A 21,153-nucleotide genomic window follows, 5' to 3' on the forward strand; every position below is an offset into this window, starting at 1 on the left:
TGTCTGTTGAATCTATGAGTACATGAAAGGAAATACCAAGATACCATTCTGTATATATACTAGTGACTTTAAAATTAGATACCTAGTAGAATTCTTCCTTGACCATTGTTGCTCTGACCAGCGTATGGGATATGCTTGAATTTTCAGACCTAATCTTAGAAGAATCCTAGTGTTTACTTTTGATCAATTGTTTAGATAAACTTTTACTTCTTTCAGGTAGTGTGGGGCATGAGGAGGGGGAAAAGAGATAGTTTATAGTGGAGTTGAAAAGGAGTTGGAGGAGCTGATCTGTAGCAGGTGAAAATTTCAGAATATACAGAGTAATAAAATGGGGGGGTATTGGGATAGGGAATTAGATCAAAAAATTTTTATAGTTCAGGTGCTGTAAATATGTTTAAGGTTTTGGGCAAGACAGTTGACATAGTAGGTAATAAAAACTTAGGGAAAAGGTGAGAGAGATTCATAGCCAGAAAGATTCGTACTATTAGAGGAAGTGTAGGCTCTATGGGCTAGTAGCCAAAAATCCACAAATCATATTTCTGTTGTCTTTGTTTAGAATATTTACTTAAAATCTTACTTATCCCTGTCAGTTTCTCAGTTGTCGTTCTACTTTTCCTCTCATGCCTTCATACCAACTTGATGCCACTACCCATGCTTCATGCTCCATGGAATTATGAGCACAGACTCATCATGCTCTGCAAAGGCCAGAAGTTCCATTGTAACCCCCTGTTTGTCCCAGGAGCACCCTGCCAAAAGAAAGTAATCCAAACATGTTGAAAACTCTCCAGTTTTATTAAGAACTATTTATGTTGCATTCAAAAGAAGTCACTGCAGACTTACTAGTTTATACCTTTCTTTGTCCTTCTTTAAATGAGAAGAACTGTTTTATGTAAACACACCAGATTTTCCATAGTAATATGAGTAAGTTATTTGGTTTATGGATATATTTAAGAAAGCAATCAGCAGAGTAGTATACACTATTTCAGTTTTGGTTTTTTTTTTTAACAATGTTAGAATTTTAAGTTTTATAAAGTTTGGTTAAAGAATAGTATTCTGCCTGTAATAGGCAATTCTGAAGGACTATTTCTGATTACATTTAGTTTAAGTTCAAATGATGCATTTTAATCTAATATCTTCTTTCTTCTTAGTCTGTAAGACTTGTATTGTCCAGCACTTTGAAGATAGCAATGACTGTCCAAGGTGTGGCAACCAAGTGCATGAGACAAATCCATTAGAAATGTTGAGGTAAGTAAATATACTTTATAATGAACTCTTTTTTTTTTTTTTTAAAGATTTTAATCATTTATTTGAGAGAGAGAGAGAACAAGATGGGGGAGGGTCAGAGGGAGAAGCAGACTCCCCGCTGAGCAGGGAGCCTGATGGGGGGCTGGATCCCGGGACTCTGGGATCATGACTTGAGCCGAAGGCAGCCGCTTAACTTAGGCACCCAAATTATATGAACTCTTAATATGTTTTATTATGCATCATAATATTTGTTAGCACCTTGAATCAGTTGATACAGGTTTTATGAATTTTTAAATTTTCATTTTAAGCATTTTGTTTCATTTTAAAGCATTTTATTAAGAGGAATTTAAAAATAAGTCTATATATATTAAACATTAAATATTTAAGAAATATATTTCCAAATTGTTAAAACTATAACTTTATCTCAGAGCTACTTTAGTTGTAGTTATTTTTGGTATTTTAATATTCCACACATACTTTTATTGAGCAACACGATAGTAGAAAGAGGGCAGACCTAATGTGAGAGACCTAACAAACTAGTACCTTGGTACTATTAATTTTTTAGTTATATCAAAAAAATATATAAACATTTATGTAAAACCTAAAGAATTTTTTTTAAATGACTACCATTCACTTAAGTATAATTCTGTATTTTTAAAGCTGGAAGTAGTCTATAAGATCCTAATCTAAACCCTTTTTTCCCCACATTAGGAAACTGAAACTTAGAGAAGTGACTCAGCTTTTCCTAGGGCTTCAACCAAACACACACTTCGTTTCGCAGCTACAAGCCCCCTTACCACTAAACCCATTTTCTTCCTACTTTTCCTGCCATAGCTCCACCACAGATCAACTGTGTGATCTTAGGGGAGTACACATCTGAAAACAGAGCTAGATATTCTCTGCACAGCCCCTGTATAACCCTCGTAATCTGTGTGATGTTAGCCATCATTCTATAAATCTGGATTTGCAAGTCTTACATTTCAGACTTTTAAAAAAATTTTAGTGCCTGTCATTGGAGTAATTTATCTGTAGGTAAATGTCAAGCCCAGTGGTTTTCAAAGTGTAGTCCCCAAACCATTAGTATCTTGTTAGAAGTGACAATTCTCAACCCCACCTCAGACCTGCTGATTCAGAAACTCGAGAGTAGAGCCCATCTTAGTTATTAGCAAGCCGTCCGGGTGTTTCTGATACAAGTGAACATTTGAGAACCACTGTTCTCCTGTACTCTGTAGTCCTGATCAGTGCTTCTCAACCACTGGTGATTTTGCTCTACCCCCACCCCCACCCCCGGTGTGCTTTTGGCAATAACTGGAGACGTTTTTGATTGTCAGGTCTGGGTGGGTGCTGCTGGCGTCTAGTAGGTAAAGGCTAGGGATGCTGGACACCACTGAGCATCCTGTGATTCATAGGACAGCCTTCTCCCACACCAGAGAGCCGGCCCCAAATGTCAGCAGTATGGAGGTCAAGAAACCCTGATTTAAGTCACTCAGAGACGAACAGGGCAAACTCTTCCTCTAAAGATTTTTCCAGATGCTTTTATCAAAAACTATACCAAACAATAATTACTACCTACTGCATTTTAAAGTGCTATGTTGGAAGAAAAATTAACTTTTGGTTTTGACTATTAGATACCTGAAGGGATAATCAAATGTAATCCCTTGGCTAAAGTATGTCACATTTTTTTAACTTTTTACTTGGAAATAATTTAAAACTCACAAAAAGTTCCCAAAATACAAGAAACACTTGTATTCTCTTTACCCAGATTAGTTTATTGTTAACATTTTATCTCTTTTGCTTTATCATGTGCATACCTGTCTGCTCTGTTTTTTCTGAACCATTTGAGAGTAAGTTACACACCTCATGGCCCCTTATCCCTAACTACTTTAGTGTGTATTTCTTATACAGATATTACCTTACATAACTACAGTGTGATTACATTGGTGTAATATTTTAATCTATCCTCCATATTCCAGTTTTGTCAGTTTATCTAATGATAACCTTTATAGAGTTTTTTTCTCCTTTCCCACTAAAATTATTCTACAAAGGAATAACCTTTAAAGACAAACTCACAGAGATGATAAGAACAAGAACTCAGTATTCTTGGCACCTGGGGATAACTCCTAGAATACCATGGGTTCTCAGGAAAGACTTGCAGAAAAGATGAGAAGTAATGGGAGCAAGAATGGGAATTGGAAAGCAGACTGATGGAGGTGACCCAGGAGGTGGCTGACAGAAGAGCTTCAGCAAAAGTTCCCCAGCAGGCTTTCTCTCACATGCAACCCTAGTTACAGGGGTGGTGTGGGGTCTAGGGGTGCCTTAGCAAATTCTGATTTAAGTCTGAGGCTGGACATATTGCTGCCAGAACATAAACAGATTTTGTTAGCAAAAAATAAGGGGAAAGAAGGCTTCTTCAGTAGGTGACATTGTGTCTAATACACAGGTATCAACAGATTTTCCTCCCACATACTTTCTCAGGAGGCTACTGGAGGATGTCCTAGAGCCTAAACCAAGGAGGAAGGGACTAACATGGGAGAGAGATGGTGGAGGATAGGAGTTGTGCAGCAGGCCCGGCAAACAGTCTGTGTCAGTGCTGTTCAGTCTCATAGCCATTAGCCTCATGTGGCTGTAGAGGACTTGTGATATTGCTAGTATACCTGAGGAATGGAACCTTAAATTTTATTTAATTTAAATGAAACCCTGAAACAGTATGAATACCTTTACATTAAATAGAACCTTACTATTAAGTAAATTAAAATTACTAAACAAATGCATTGTTAAATGTTTAATGCATAAACAAAACATTAGACTTTTACACAAAACATGTAAAAGACTTTTAATGTGCCCATTAGAAAATTTAAAATTACATATTTGACTCACATTTCTACTAGACATCGCTGATATAGATGGTAGAAGGAGGATGGAAAACGCTATGAGGAATCATTCATTCAGAGATTTACTAAATGCCTGCTGTGTTCAGGCATCATACTAGGTGCTTGAGTGGGCAAGATGGAACAAGATTTTTGCCCTTGTAGGGTTAATATTTTTGTGGGGAGAGAAAGACAACAAACTGTATAATAAATAGATGGTACATTATAAAGTAATAAAGGGGAAAAAGGAGAAGGTGCTGGTGAGGAGGAGTGTGAAGGGAGGGGCAGATTGCAATTTCAAATGAAATGGTGAGGATAGGCCTCACTGGGAAGGTAAGCTTTGAGCAAAGAATTAATGGCCATGAGGTAGTTAGCCATATATAAATCTAGGGAAAGCATGCCTGTTCCAGATAAAGGGAGGAACCAATGCAAAGGAACTAAGTCAAGGGTGCACCTGAAACTTGTTCGAGGAACATCAAGGAGACCAGTGAGTGAGGGAGAGAATAGTGGGAGATGAGGGCAGAGACATAATGGGAGTCATGTAGGCCACTGTAAAAATGTTATCTTTTACTCTGAGTGAAATGGGGAACCACTGCAAGGTTTTGGTTAGAGGATGGACATGACCTGGCTTAAGAGGATCATTTTGAGGACCATGTTGAGAATACAGTGTACATCGCAAGACAAAGGTAGAAGCAGGGAGAGCAGCTAGAACGTAATCCAGGTAAGGGACGGTAGCCACAGAGGGCGCCAGAGATGGTTATATCCTAGATAGAGTTTGAAGGAAGATCCAGCAAGATTTGCTGGTGGATTGGATATAGTAGAGTCTGAGAGAAAGAGTAGACCCTGACCTGAGATTCCTGACTGAGCAACTGGAATAATGGAGTTGTCATTAACTGAGACAGGGAAGACTAAGGATGGAACAGCTTTGGGGAAGGGGTAGATTGGGAGTTTGGTTTTGTACATATTGAGTCTGTTAATCATTTCAGAGGAGAGAGAAAGTTGGCAGGTGGATATACAAGTCTGTGGTTCAAGGGAGAGGTCTGGCTGGAGATAAATATTTGGTAGTATTCAGCATATAGAAGGTATTTAAACTGTGAGACACGGGATGAGTTCCCTTGAGGGAGTACAGAGAGAGAATAGAGGACCAAGGATTTTGCCTTGGAGCATTCCCACGTTGAGAGATCAGAGTGAGGAGAAAGAACCAGCAAAGGAAGCTGAAAAGGCTCAGTCAGTGAAATAGAAGGAAAATCCAGGAGTGTGGTTTGGAAGCCAAGTAAAGAATGTGTATCAAAAAAAGAGAGTGATCAACTGTGTCAGATGTTGTTCCTGGAGTCAAGTAAAGTGAAGATAATTGATGGTTGGATTTAACAAGATGAAGGTCATCAGCCTTGACAAGAGCACTTCAGTAGAATCATGAGGCAAAAACCCAATTGGATTGTTTCAAGAGGGAAAGGGAGAAAGAATAATTAGAAACAGTGAGTATAGACAACTCCTTCAAAGTTTTGCCACAAATGGAAGCAAAGAAATGGGATAGTAGCTGTTAGGGGAAATACAGTCAAGAAGGTTTCTGTTGTATTTGATACAAGCCAAAAAAAATGGCGTGTTTGAAGGGAATGGTCCAGTAGAGAACAGGTTAGTAATGTAGGAGAGTGGAGTGGAGGGGGGATTGGTGAAACAATGTTCTTGGTAGATGAGAGGGAATGGAATCTCATAGAGTGAGAGAGGAGACTGGCTTTATATAGGAGCACTGACAGACCATCTGTAGCAACAGGCAGGAGGGCAGAGTATATGTGGGTGCATGCGCTGTAGGCACATATGGTGGTCAGAGTCTGTGGAAGTTCTTCATTGAGGAGAAAATGTTTATCAGCCAAGAGTAAGGATTGAAAGAGGGGATGTAATGGTTTGAGGAGAGAAAAATTTGTGCTATCCAGGAATGTGAGAGAATAAATTGACTGGAGAAGTATAGTAGGATTCCTAGCAACTTTAAAGGCACATCGGGGTTGTAGTTAGGAATTTGTAGGGGTGTGGTTGTGTTTTTTCTAGTCATGGACGCAGGTTAATGAAGAATTGGATTTAGCCAGTTTTGTGGTTGTAGCAAATAATTTTGAGCAAGTGAGAGAGGGACAAACAAGGGAATTGAAGGTATGTTGCAAGGGTGGGGTTTTAATGACTGACCTTGGAGTAAATCCGTCCTAAACTGGATAGAAGGAGAGGACATCAGTTTGGTGAGGAATGCCTCAGAGCAACAGAAATGAACCTGGTCAATTCCTGATCTGTTTGAGAACAGTGAGAATAAATTCTTTTAAAGAATTTGGGAATAGGTACATAGAAAATGAAGAAAAGGAAGCAATCACTAACACTACAGAAAGAAAAAAGTTGAATGAGGGGATGTCTATAATCAGAGTACACTATAAATATTTACATAATTATAACCATGTAAACACCTCTTATTAAACCAAAAAATGGTAATAAAAGTATATCAGGAAGATGAGAGTATAGTATACATTGGGAAGAAAGAGGGCTGGCAAGATGATATCAGAGAACCAAATCTTTATTTTCCATAAAAGGAAGTCCAAAGAATCTAGACAGGAGAAAAGGCATGGCTACCAGAAGAAACAGGTTGGATTTGAAAGTGGCTGCCTCTGGGGTTGTAAGAATTAGGAATGGGGAAGGTGGGGCATGAAAATGTTGTATTTTAATAAAAGTTTTGTGGAGAAGTTTGATCTGTAAATTTGTGTGTGTGTGTATTACTCTGATTAAAAAATATTAAAAATACTTCTCTTAAGTACTACTATTAAATAGTCTGGGGGAAAACTTTGTGAATGAGTCAGTATTTGAATTAAGTCTTGAAGAATAAGGTAACATTGATTGGGTTGGAGAGCAAGAAAAGAGTATATGAGCCAGGATGAAGAGCATGAGGGAGAAAAACAGATTGGAAGTGACAAGACATTCTTAGGGATAATTGAATAAGGCAGTTGGCTAGAGAAGAAAGACAACAATACCAGTTACAGTTTTAGGTTGGACTCAAGTTATATAAACACTCAAAGCCAGGTGGTGGGAAGAAATTAGTTACTGAGCAGGCAGATAGTGATCAAATTAGTGCTTAAGGAAGATGTACTATGAGCATGTCAGCTTAAAGGGAGGGAGCTCTGTACTGTCCTGTCAGTAGGGTGGCAGTTGGTGGAGTGGAAGCATGGAGGTGTGGGAAGACAAGGTGGGAGAAACATGGAGAAGGTTGGTCAGTGGGGCTGGGTGAGTAAATGTGTGAATTGAGAGGGGGGTGGGGGAAGGCTCAGATAATTCTTGCATTTTGAGTCTATTTGGGAGAGAGATGGTATCATTTCTAAGTTTGATTTTTTAAAAAGTAAGACACTGAGAGAGGTATTCAGTATTTTGTTGAAGGATAGATGAGACAGTCTTGACAGTGATGAGCAAAAGGAGGTGCTTGAGATCTTCAGTATCGGTTAGAAACAGAACTTGAGCTCAGCAGAGAGGTGTAATGTATATGTATGTGTGTGTACACCTGTAATCTGCCTGTATGTTAGTCTTCAAGCCATAAATGTGGATGTGGTCATCTGGGCAGGGCAACCTGTAGAAGAGGTCAGAGAGTGCAGAGTGCACAGCAATGGGGAACACTCAAATTTTGAGGTAGTTGGAAAAAGAAAATTACTTTAGGGACAAAGAAAAGTAGACAGAAAACCGGGAAGGGGAATTTTCAAGGGGCAGTGTTAGACAACAATGTCAAACTGCTATAGAGCAATATAGGAGAAAAATTACTTTTAAAAATCATCTACAGGGCGCCTGGGTGGCTCAGTCGTTAAGCATCTGCCTTCAGCTCAGGTCATGATCCCATGGTCCTGGGATCGAGCCTCGCATCGGGCTCTCTGCTCAGCTGGAAGCCTGCTTCTTTCCTCTCCTACTCGCCCTGCTTGTGTTCGCTCTCTCTCTGTGTCTCTCTCTATCAAATAAATAAATTAATTTTTAAAAAATCATCTACAATTTTTAAACTGTAATTCTAAAACAAGAATTTAAACCTGTTCTGTGTGGAAGTTACAATCATTTCAGTAGAGTAAAAGAAGCAAAGCCCAGAGTGTGTGGCAGAAATAAGGTCGATCATGCTTTCAGACTTTTCTAGTTGGAAGAAAAGATTGAGAAGCTACTAACAGCTTGAAAAGACAATAGGTTCAGCAAAGGTTTTGGGGGTTTTTAGATGTGAGAAAGTTGTACGTGTTTGTATTCTAGAAGAGTAATGCTGCTGAGCCCGGTGAGGGGGATGGGGAGAGAAAAGGGCTGTGGGAGCAGGAGGAGACTGAAGGATGAGCCACGGAAAGGTGGCGTTTCACTCCTCCATGGCCGGAAAAGGAAATGGGGGGGGGGGAATGTAAATCAATATTTACATTTCTTATCTCAGAAGATAGAATGATTCAAAGGTCTAAATTGGGGGCGCCTGGGTGGCTCAGTTGTTAAGCGTCTGCCTTTGGCTCAGGTTATGATCCTAGGGCCCTGGGATCAAGCCCCACATCAAGCCCCACATCAAGCCCCATATCGAGCCCCACATCGAGTCCCACATTGAGCTCCCTCGGGGGCAAGCCTGCTTCTCCCTCTCCCACTCCCGCTGCTTGTGTTCCTGCTCTCGCTATCTCTGTCTCTGTCAAATAAATAAATAAAATCTTTAAAAAAAAAAAAAAAAAAAAGGTCTAAACTGCTCAGAAGAAAGGAATGGGCATTATTTCCTTTACAGGATAGAGCCAGAGTGATGGTAGAGAGTTTGAGAGCAGGTGTATCAGCTATTGCTGCATAACAGACCAGCCCTAAATTTCATGTTTAAAACAGTAATAAAAGTGTTTATTATTCCTCACACGTCTGTGTGGTTCACAGACCTAGGTGATTCTTGGGGTCTTGGCTGGGCTCACTCAGGAGACCCCAGTGGATGAATGAGTCTAAGGTGGCCTCAGCAGGGCAGCCTGGCACGTCCATGGTGTCCCATCCTCCAGACTCGTTCTCAGGGTGACAGGATTCTAGGAGTGAGTGCACAGAATTGTGGGAGGCCTCGTAAGGCTTTGGCTCTGAGCAGAGCATGGTGTCACCAGTGCCACATTCTGTTGGCCTAAGCACGTTTCAAGGCTAGCCCGTGTACATTCTCGAGGTGAGGAAATAGATGCCATCCTTGAATTGAGGGAGGAATTTCAAAGTCCTGTTCAAATAGCAGAGATGTAGAGAGAGCTGGGGACTGGGACCATTTTTGTCATCAATCTGCCCTGTAGCAAAGGCTAGAAATGGGTACGCTCTGCATGCAGAGTTTGGTGTAGTAGATGTGCTAAAATTGTCTACGTCCTGTATTTTGTAATACATGTAAGATACATTCTCTAACTGCTTAAATAGTGGATTTTGGTATCTTCATTGTTAGTATATTCTCTTTTTTCCCCTTTGGAAGGTTGGATAATACATTAGAGGAAATTATATTTAAGCTGGTCCCTGGACTACGAGAACGTAAGTTGCTTTTTGGCTTCTTGCAGATTTTTGTGGTCTATGAAGTCAACATTTCTATTAAAGATTTCATGATTATTTCTATTATATTTCTTTTTTCTTTTAAATTAGAGGAACTTGAGCGTGAATCTGAATTTTGGAAGAAAAATAAGCCTCAAGAAAATGGACAAGGTGACTTTTATGTCTGTATCTGATACAATCTCTCAAAGTGGCTAGCTTTTTGTAGCTTTGGTGAAGTAATCTCTGTTCAAGCTCAGATTTCTCCAGTACAAAATTCATGTAGCCCTTCATTTACATTATGATCCTTTTGTATAAAACCATGAGATATTATATACATGTGTGTAAATCTGGAGTCAACACCAATGAAGGCAATTGGAAGTAGAGAAAATTGGACTTTGGGAAGAGAAAAAGATAAAACTGGAAACTGATGACTGATTATAGCAGTATTTGCTGGAGAGCTAAAGGAAACTGAAGAAATAGCCATAGTCTGCATCTAAACACTGAGGGGTTTTCTATTTTATTTTATTTTGTATGTTTGTTTTATTAGGGAAGGAGCCAAGATGTCGCTGAGTGCCAGATCAGGGGATCTGTCTATGCTCTGATAATCTGGAATTACATGTTTATAGGTGGAACTCAGATGATACAAATTTATATATCCTGAGATATGAAAAATACTTCCAGTTGCTTATGGGAATTTTCCCCATCACTTACACAGAGTGTCCACATTTCTCTTCTGGGTCCCAGGAGACTCTGCCATCAGTAGTTTTTAATAATAATCTCAGCAAAGTGACAAACATTACTGGGCAGAGAAAAGGCTTTTTAGTATGTATAAGTCACACAACGGGAAAAAAAAAAACATAACATACCTGAAATTAAAAGGAATAGTATGCTTTTCCCACTGTTATTTAATATGAGATTTATTTCAGGATAGCCTAAATACCATTGAAATCTTTTAATGATGTATGCGTGTTTTTATAGGCTCATTGTGAGCTTAAGATCATAGGATTATCAGTTACATACCATTAAGATAGGTGAGGAAGTCCTGTCTTTCTCATTTCATCTGTATTTTATTAGTTCAACTTAACTGTTCAAGGCTGGCTTCCAATAGCAGGGGAGGTTTGAGAATAGTTTCAATTACTGGAATAAGGTAGGTAGGAATTATTTTTTATCTGTAACAACAAAATGAGCAACGAAGCCCAAACTTGACCAAAAAATGACTCCACTAAAGTATAAATAATATAAAGTTGACTAAATGTTCAAATTTTTGACTATCTTGAACAGGAAACCAAGGGATTGTCATCATAAGGTATATAGTAGGTTTAGTCCAGGACTCAGTGTATCTTACAGACTCATGAAAGACCACAGCCTACTTTGTGTGTATCTCTCTTTACCCATATTTCTCCCTTTTTAAAGTATTTTACAATGTTCTGTCTTGAGTTTGGGTAGAGAATGTGAATCTTTTCTTGGTGCTGGGAGTTTGGTTCATAAAAGGCAGCTCCTGTCTATGTGGATTCCACATAAATAGATAGAAGAAAGAATGCAGAAGAAAGAGAACCCACCTGCCCTTTATGATACAACTGTATTCCTTTTATTAGGCAGTAAAGAGGGGCTAACCTGTTATTTTTTTTCCTGGGATTTTCTATACCTTTCCCTGAATCTCTGCTTCACCCCAAGTTTGGATACCTCTCTTATAGGTGCCCACGTAGTCTATTTTTACCTCTTCCATCAGAGTCCTTATCATATTTCTCCATCTGTTTTCTTTACTTGCCTGTATCTCCTCCTGTACCCTGACCACTGTGAGGGTGAGGATGAGAACACTCTGGTTTCAGTATTCCCCTAAGCCTGGGACAATGCATATCAAACACAGAGTGAAAGGGACTCTGTAAAGAAATGAACTGGCACATGCGTTGTATTATATGTAGGCTGCAGGTATTTCATAGGTTAAATACATTTGTATGAAACAAAGTATGCGATTGATTTCTTTACTGGATTTTTAACATTACATGGCTACATACATGTTTTAAAAAGCTAATTCATTCTACTCATATTTCACTAGCTGGTTTTATGAGTATCTAATAATTTGAAATTTTGAGAACTCAGACTATACTTTGAAAAGACTGCTTGGTTTCAAATTTGAATATATATAGAATTTGGAATATTTTTATATCCCGTCTACTTTCTAAGTGGTCTAATCATTAATTGCAATCATTTTTGTGGCCAGATATAGGTAGTTCTGAATCTTTCATTTGGATATCCCAGTGAGCCGAGAAATTTTAGGTTATGTTAATAAGTCACTGATGGCTTTTTAAAAATATTTCCATTGTTGAGTTGGTTGGAACATTTTAAAAATATTAAAATTTTCAGTTATTCTTCATCAAAACAAAAATGTTTAAAAAGCATTTCTTGGTTTTTTAAACATTTTTGTTTTGATGATTTTTGTCTTGATTAATACACTGTTGCTTATTAACTTTAAAATCAACTTGGAGTTACATCTAACTTGGTTTGTTTAAAATATACAGATGATACTTCAAAAGTTGACAAACCTAAAGTAGATGAAGAAGGTGATGAAAATCAAGATGATAAAGACTATCACAGAAGTGACCCACAAATTGCTATATGTCTAGATTGTTTACGAAATAATGGACAATCAGGGGACAATGTAGTAAAGGTGAGTGGACAAGCACAGTTCTATTTTTATAATCATTTTATAGTAAATCTTTGAGAATTTGTTGATGAATTTGGCTAGTGCTTGCTTTCAAAATTTTTATTAACATCATCAAGTAGAATACCATTCTCTGACAGCCCCATAGCAACAAATGACCAAACAATTGCTTACTCCAGGCACCTGATTTCCAGCCCCCACAACTGAACAGTCCTGGGCGAATGCCACCACCTAGTGGCTAATTCCAAGAATCACGCCTCTATTTCTCTGTTACCTCCTTTTATACCTTTGTTGGGAGTTCATATACATTGTTTCTCCCTTTTTACGTGTGGTAACCAATTCAGATTCACATCATTACATCACATAATGGGCAGTATCTCCAACTCTTTCATTCATCTTCTCCTCATTTTCTCCTTTATTTCTCTATTTTTATTTGCAACTCAAAAAACCATCCATGTCATGGCTAATGCATTTTATAAATAATATAATTGGTTTTGAAGTAAAATTGGGTGTCCTAAAGTGCCTGTGAACTTTGAAAGTCCTTAAAGGCTCCCAGATATTTCCTGTAGAATCTCCATTTCTAATCCTGTTTTCCCCTGTATCTACCTGCTAATTCGACCTTTTTGTGAAGGATCTATATACTAGAGAGTTTAAAACATCCTATTCACTTTTATTTATTTTCTTTGGTCTTTAAATGGTGTTATTTAGGTAATGATTTCTGCTTTTTTATTGCAAGCAACTTCCCTTTTCATTATAAATGTTCACTACTTTATCTCTTAAATAGATTTTTGTCAATGATTGAGAAGATTGTTTTTATACTCCGTGTTTTATGCAAGTACCTATATTCAGTGTCTCTTTTTCTCTTTTACTTCCTCTGTATAAATCTGTGAATGGGTTGAGTTTTTCACTAATACCTTAAATGATATTTTCCTATTAGGAAATTAAAAGCAGATACTTTTTCAACTCCGATTAGTTTTCCCAGCATCTTACAACAAAGATATAGGAGCATAGTGACTCAGTTAAGAGATAAGAAGAAAAAAATTCTTCACTCAAGGAATTTTAGTTAGGACTTTCACATATAAACAAACAGTTATAATAGAATGATTTAGTTAAGAGGGGTTGGTTGGACAAGGCATGTAATCATCTGCGGCAATCTTTAGAGAAGTGGCCATGGGACCTATTTATCCTTCCATGTTTCTCTTGGTTTTTATGCTTTGGTGCAGCGCCCTTTCCTTTTTGTAAGTCTTTTTTCAGGGTTTTTAAAAACCTTATGCCAATCATTTCTATAATCCTCTTTTTAAGAGATTCATCTTAATGGAGATTGTGATCATCCTTTAGCTGATAGGAGTTACTATCTTGTAAATTGTGTCTTGTATCTTGAAAATTAAGTCAGTAGAAAAGCTGAAGATCTTTCATAAATAAATGTGAAGTCTACTTTTGGATTTCTAGTATGAAAGTTATAAAGCATTGAATTTTAGAGATTCATCTGAAAAATTAACCCCTTGCCTTGATATTCTCTTGACATCTTTGACACTTCACCATCCCAGTTGACCTTTTATCCATTCACTTTCCTTTTTAGACTTTTCTTCATCCTTGTGCCTTCTATTCATAAAACAACTTTCATAGCTTATGTGAATTCTACTTTGCTTCCCTGATTCCCACCTTTTTTCTCTGGCTATTCCTATACTGTCTTTACTTCTTCCTGGCTTCTGTTTGATATATGTGAGTACCTCCTAATACCGTGTCTTCCACCCAATATTTCTTTCTCTGGATTTATCCTAGGAGGTCACTTCTATTTTTTGTGACTTCAGTTCTGCAAAGAACTTTTAAATCCCCATTTCCAACCCTGCCATCTCTCCCAAGTTGAAGAATTAAGTCTCTAACTACTTTTAAAAACCTCAGTTGGAAGTTTTACTAACACCTGAAACTTAACATGTTTAAAGACAAATTCATTATACTTTACTTTCACCTAACTTTACTCCAAACTTGCTATTTCAGTTATCACTACCATCTTTGTACCAGTCATACAAGTTCAAAACCTTGGAGTCATCTCTGACCTTTTACTGTTTTCCTTCAACCAGCCATAAGTCCTGAAAATTTTCCCTCAGTCTAGTGCTGCTCACCTTGTATAGATTTTTTAAAACAGTCTTTAAAGTGTTCTCTGTACCTTTAATTTCTCTTATTATCCAGGGTTGAGGCTACAGCCTGAAGGTATGGTCCAGAGTCATGGCCAATATCAGGGGGCACATAGGAAATATTTTAGGCTCTATGGAACTCCCAACAAAGGTTATAAACAGAGAGATGAAATGTGGTCTTTGTTGCAACTACTCAGCTTACTCATTATAGCGCTATAAGGCTAAAGCAGCCTTAGACGATAGTGAATGAACTGGCTTGTGTTCCAATAAAACTTCACTTACCAAAATAGATAATTTCGTCTTGAGAGCTGTGGCCATAGTTTGCCTACAGAATCAAGTCTTAGCTCCTTATGTTGGCATTCAGGGCCTGTCACTAACTAGCCCCTATCTTGGTAAGTTTATCACCCATTATACCTATCAATGAATCCTCCTCTCAAGACAAATGATTATTGCCTTATATCTGACAAAGGATTATATTAATAATATTTAAAACCCTCTAAAACAGAAATGCTTCCTTTTTTGGCATGTTCTTGCCTCTTCTCACCACTTTACTATGCTTCTCTCAAGACCCAAGCAGAGACCTCTATTCTTTGTGATGCTTTTTTGACCCTAGTGAATCCCTTCTCTGAAATTCTGTAGGATTTGCATTTTTAACTCAGTTAGGTGGTTATTAAGTCAGCATTCATTGTGTTCCTGAAGGTACTGATGCTTTTATCTTTTGGGGATGATTGTAAACCCCTTCAAGGCAAAGAAACCATGTCTGTGTTTCTTTATAGCCTTCTCAGGCACCTCACTCCTCTGCAGTAGGGTGTGATTCTCAAATGTGGTGGTGTAGTTGCATGTACAGTTTATACTTACTACTTTTGTAATTCCAAAAATCAAAGTCAAGAGCAGGAAGGCAGTGAAAATAGTAGCATAAGGACTTTCAAAAATTCACTCTTCCATAAAAGCAATGAAAAAAACTGCCAAAAAAACCTTTCAGAATCAGTTTTCTTAGGAATTTGATAATCAAAGGTTTGGGGCGCTTGGGTGGTTCATTCGTTAAGTGTCTGCCTTCTCCTCAGGTCGTGATCCCAGCCAGGGTCCTGGGATGGAGCCCCACATCAGGCTCCCTGCTCAGCGGGGAGCCCTGCTTCTCCCTCTCCCACTGCCCCTGCTTGTGCTCGCTCTCTTGCTGTCTCTCTCTCAAATAATAGATTAAAAATCTTAAAAAAAAAAAAAAGGCTTGCAGAAACCCATAGAGCATTTGATCAAGAAAATGGCATGAACAGTGAGGTTTGTGGCATTTTAACTTGCCTTAGTCCAGTCCCGCCACTCTCCAGCTCTGGAGTAGCCTTGAAAAAGAACAGCCGACTTTCCCACTGCAGCCTTTCAGACACCAAAGGGCAGAACAGAGGTGGAACTCTTTCAAAGCCTAATTGCCAAATAATTGTCCTTATTGGAGCTGTCCGGTCGTTCCTGGAAGAGCCCACTTATAGGCTGTCTATGTTGTGCCTGACATGGAGCTTGCCCAGTAGAAAAAACTTCTGTGCGCTGGGAAGGGCAGAGCATTTTTTAGAACCAATTACAGACAAATATTTGAACTTCATGGCTGTCTGAGGTATAGATGACATTTGGGGCATCTTGAAAAGCTGGTAAATAAGATGTCTATAGATATCAAAGGCTGTAGGAGCTTTGAAAAGTTCTAACATATTCCTGGGAATCTGCAAGTCCAAGCACATACATAGGACTGTGTCCATGATCAGGGAAGACCTAAGGAGGCCTTAAGCTCTCACTTCTGGCTGAGTATTGGAGGTGTGCCCCAAAACACATGGTCTCCTAGCAAAGCCTGGGAGATTTATTGGCTCCAAGTGTATAAGGAAATCTCTGTTCAGCCACTAGCCAACCAATAGGTGGAAACTTCAGTGGCCACATACTATAAAGAATACAGGCTTCACAGAATTAGTTTAGGAAAGTCACTAAACAAAGAGAAACAGCAAGATACAGCCACAATAACAAACCCTATGAGGCAGGTGGGAACCTGATTTCCACTGTTGCCACATTATATTATTTTAAACGTCAAGTTTTCAACAAAAAATTATGACACAAATAGAATTAAAGTACAGCTCATATACAGGAAAAGAAGTAATCAAAACTGTCCCTGAAGTTAGACTTATGAGGTACAGATTTTAAGTCCTCCATTTTAAATGTGTGAAGAAAACTAAAAGAAACCATATGTCAACATTTAAATGAAAGTGTAAGAGCAGAGCTGAGGGCCAAATAGGATCCTGAACTCACCATGTCCCACAGACAGACCAAAGCAGCAACTGTATCTATTGCCACTAATTTTTAAAATGACCTCAAGACTTCCAGAACAGTATTCCACAGCTAGTCATAGAGAGGCAGCTACATCAAAAAGGGTAAAAGAGTGAAGATATTGTTGGGAACACAGGAGGGACATCACAGGCACAGAGGAGCAAGGAGATCAGACCGCCATACCAGTCACCCCCAGCCCTGGGGACCTTCACTGGGAAGATGGTCCTTATAATGTCTGGCTTTGAAAATCAGTGGGGCTTAACCCCAGGAGAGCTAGTGGGTGATAGGAAACCAAGTTCCCGCCCTCAGAAAGCCAACACACTAACTTGGCCTAAAACACAGCATAGCAGCAGCAGTTTGAAAAGTATTTGAGGTATACATGAAGGATATTTATTGACTGATCTTAGGACCTGTACTGGTGGGGCAGGAATCTGCAGATTTCTCCAGGAACAAAACTGTTTGCAGGTGCTGTTTTTCTTGCCCTCCCCAGGCTAGATAGCTGGATGCTTACAGAAGCCAGTTTTGACACTCTCCATCTACCTTGCTAGCACCACATACCCGACCCCAGGGTTTCCCTGCAGATTTGCCCCACTGAACACACTGAGTTCTACAGGCATCCCTCCAAAGTGACTCATGCCCTGGGGAGGGAACGTTTAACCCCACACCCCCTTAGCCAGGCCTTTTAGCTGGCTACGTGGGGAGCAAGGCCTGCCTGCAGTGTGCCTGCTGCTGTTGCAGATGCTAATGGCAGACAGCTAGGCTGTGTGCTGGCCCCTACCCATGAGCAAGCCACGGCAGTTTCAGCCAGACCTCTTGAAAACATGGGGAACAAACCCTGCCCAGTCTGCCCACAGAAGCAGGTCATCATGGCCACATGGGCTGAAGGCCATCTTCACTCACCAGCATGTCCACAGCATTCACAGTTCAGCCACAACAGGAAGGTGTACGCAGCCCACACAAGGGACACACCTGGAGCACCTTGTTCTGGTGACCAGGAGGTATTGGGCTAACGGGACCTCTTGTACACAAGGCCACTTATTTCAAAACCAGGAGATGTAACTGACTTACCTAATACATAGAAACAGAGAGTTAGACAAAATGAGGAGACAGAGGAATATGTACCAAATGAAAGAACAAGATAAAACCACAGAAGAGCTAAACAAAATGGAGATGAGCTCAAAGTAATCGTCATAAAGATACTCACCAGACTTGGGGTATCTGGATAGCTCAGTCTGTTAAGTGCCTGCCTTTGGCTCAGGGTCCTGGGATTAAACCCCACATCAGGCTCCCTGCTCGGTGAGCAGTCTCCCTCTCCCCTCCCCCTACTTGTGCATGCATGCACACTCTCTCTCAAATAAAAAATAAAAATCTTAAAAAAAAAAAAAAGATACCAGACTTGAGAAAAAAGTGAATGAACTCAGTGAGAACTTTTCAACAAAGAGAGAAAAAAGAACTAGTCAGAACTGAAGTGTACAGTAACTGAAATGAAGTATACACTAAAGGGAATCAACAGCAGATTAGAGGATGAAGGAGGAGGAGTAAAAATTTAATGCTTTTAGAATGTGTTAAAACTTAAGAGATCATGAATACAGACTGCTGCTATAGACAGTAGGGTGTTATATATGAGCCCAATGGTAACCACAAATACAATAGATATACAAAAAATAAAGAGAAAAGAATCCAAGCATAGCACTAAAGAAGGCCATCAAACCACAAGGGAAGAACAGAAGAAGAAAGGAACAGAGAAGAAATATGAAACAACCAGAAAACAACCAAATGGCAATAATTACATACCTTTCAAAGACCACTTTAAATGTAAATGGACTAAGTGCTTCAATCAAAAGACTTAGGGTAACTGATTAAAAAAAAAAAAAAAAGATCCATCTATATGGCACCTACAAGAGACTCACTTCAGACCTAAAGATACATACAGACAAAGTGAAGGATAGAAATTTTCCATGCAAATGGAAGCAAGGAAAAGAAAAGCACAGGGTAGCAATTCTTATATCAGACAAAATAGACTTTAAAACAAAGACAAGAGACAAAGAAGGGCACTACATAATCATAAAGGGATCTAGCCAACAAAAGTATTTAACAATTGTAAATACCTGTGCACCCAACATAGGAGAACCTAAATACATAAAGTAAATATTAACAGACATTAAGGGAGAAATTAACAATAAAATAATAATTGGGCATTTTAACACCACACATAACATTGATAGATCATCCAGACAGAAAATCAACAAGGAAACAATGGCTTTGAACAACACATTAGACCAGATATATACAGAACTTAACAGATTTAAGTCTGGACTTAACAAATATAGACAGAATATTCCACCCCCAAACAGAATACACATTCTGTTCAAGTGCCCATGGAACATTCTTTAGGATAGACCACATATTAGGCAACAAAACAGGTCTCACTAAATTTAAGAAGACTGAAATCCCTATCAAGCATCTTTCCCAATCATAATGGTATGAAACTAGAAACCAGTTACAAGAAAAATACTGAAAAAAAAAAAAAAAAAAAACACACACATGGAGGCTAAACAACATGCTACTAAACAACCAATGGGTCAATGAAGAAATCAAAGAGGAAATAAAAAATACATGAAGACAAATGAAAATGGAAATACAACCATCCAAAATCTTTGGGATGCAGCAAAAGCTGTTCTAAGAGGGAAGTTTAGGGGCACCTGGGTGGCTCAGTTGGTTAAGCATCTAACTCTTGATTTCAGCTCAGGTTATGATCCCAGGGTTGTGAGACTGAGCTCTGTGTCGGGCTCAGCACTGGGCATGGAACCTACTTGAGATTCTTTCTCCCTCTCCCTCTGGCCTCCACCCTCCCATTTACACTCTCTCAAAAATAAGAGGGAAGTTTATGGCAATATAGGACTACCTCAAGAAACAAGAAAAATCTCAGTCTAACTTTATACTTAAAGGAACTAGAAAAAGAAAAGCCTGAAGTTAGCAAAAGGAAGGAAATAATAAAGATTAGAGTGGGAAAAAATGAAATAGAGACAAAAAAAAAAAAAAAAAGAAAACATCAATGAAACCAAGAGCTGGGGGGCACTTGGGTGGTGCATTTTTTAAGCATCCAGCTCTTGTTTTCAGCTCAGGTCATGATCTCGGGGTTGAGAAATTGAGCCCCACATTGGGCTCTGCACTCAGTTCAGAGTCTGCTTCAGATTTTCTCGCCCTCTCTCTCCACCTTTCCTCCTCAGCCCCTCTCCCCACTCACACACATGCTCTCTCTCAAATCTTAAAAAAAAAAAAGAAACCAAGAGCTGGTTCTTTGAAAAGACAAGGAAATTGATAAACCTTTAGCTTCACTCATCAAAAAAAAAAAAAAAAAAAAACAGTATCAGAAATGAAAGAAGAGAAATAACAATTATGCCACAGAAATACAAAGAATTATGAGAGTACTATGAAAAATCCTATGCCAACAAATTGGGACAACCTGGAAGAAATGAATAAATTTCTAGAAACATACAATCTTCCAAAACTGAATCAGGAAAAAATAGAAAATTTGAACAGACTGGTTTCTAGTAACCAATCAGTAGTCAAAAACTTCCAACAAACAGAAGTCTAGGATGACATAGCTTCAGAGGTAAATTCTACCAAGCATTTAAAGAAGAGTTAATACCTATTCTCAAACCATTACAGAAAATAGAAGTGGAAGGAAATTCATTCTACAAGGCCAGCATTACCCTGATACCAAACCAGAAAAAGATACTACAAAAAAAGAAAACTACAAGCAAACATCATAGATGCAAAATTCCTCAGTAAAATATTAGCAAGCTGAATTCAGTGATACAGCAAAAGGGTCATTTACCATGATCAAGTGGAATTTATTTCAGGGATGAAAGGGTGGGTCAGTATTGGCAAATCAGTGTGTTACATCATATTAACAAGAAGGATAAAAACCATACAATTTTTTCAGTAGATTTAGAAAAACCATTTGACAAAATACAACACCTGTTTATGATAAAAACTCTCAACAAAGTAGATTTAGAGGGAACATACTTCAGAATTTAAAAAAAGGCCATATATGAAAGATCCACAGCTAACATACTCAATGGTGAAAAACAGCTTTTCCTCTGAGATCAAGAACCAAGGCAAGAATGTCCATTCTTGCCGCTTTTATTCAACATAGTACTGGAACCTAGCTGAGGAGACAAGAAAAAGAAATTCTCAGACAAGAAAAAGAAAAGTCATCCCAATTGGTAAGGAAGGAGATAATCTCATTATTTGCAGATGATATGATACTATATATAGAATACCCTAGAGACCACCAAAAATCTGTAGGACTGATAAATGAAGTCAGTAAATTTGCAGGATACAAATTAATATAAAGAAATCTGTTACATTTATATACATCGATAACAAAGTAGCAGAAAGAGAAATTAGGAAAACAATCCCATTTACAATTGCACTAAAAATAATAAATTATCTA

At 38.5% G+C, this 21,153-nt stretch overlaps 1 protein-coding gene across 5 annotated transcripts in view; it reads left to right on the plus strand.

Annotated features, from left to right (window-relative positions):
- The window catches only part of PCGF5 (polycomb group ring finger 5), a 117,222-nt gene that overhangs the window by 67,834 nt on the left and 28,235 nt on the right, over positions 1 to 21,153 (plus strand). For all 5 annotated transcript variants that reach the window (XM_035024915.1, XM_035024931.1, XM_035024907.1 and 2 more), the window contains 4 exons: positions 1,149 to 1,245; positions 9,547 to 9,602; positions 9,711 to 9,770; positions 12,119 to 12,267. In XM_035024915.1, coding sequence (XP_034880806.1) covers positions 1,149 to 1,245; positions 9,547 to 9,602; positions 9,711 to 9,770; positions 12,119 to 12,267 — 362 coding nt within the window. The remainder of the gene's footprint in view (positions 1 to 1,148; positions 1,246 to 9,546; positions 9,603 to 9,710; positions 9,771 to 12,118; positions 12,268 to 21,153) is intronic.

The sequence above is a fragment of the Mirounga leonina genome, unplaced genomic scaffold (assembly GCF_011800145.1).
Source record: "Mirounga leonina isolate KUSES-001 unplaced genomic scaffold, KU_Mleo_1.0 Mir_114, whole genome shotgun sequence".
Taxonomy (NCBI): Eukaryota; Metazoa; Chordata; class Mammalia; order Carnivora; family Phocidae; genus Mirounga; species Mirounga leonina.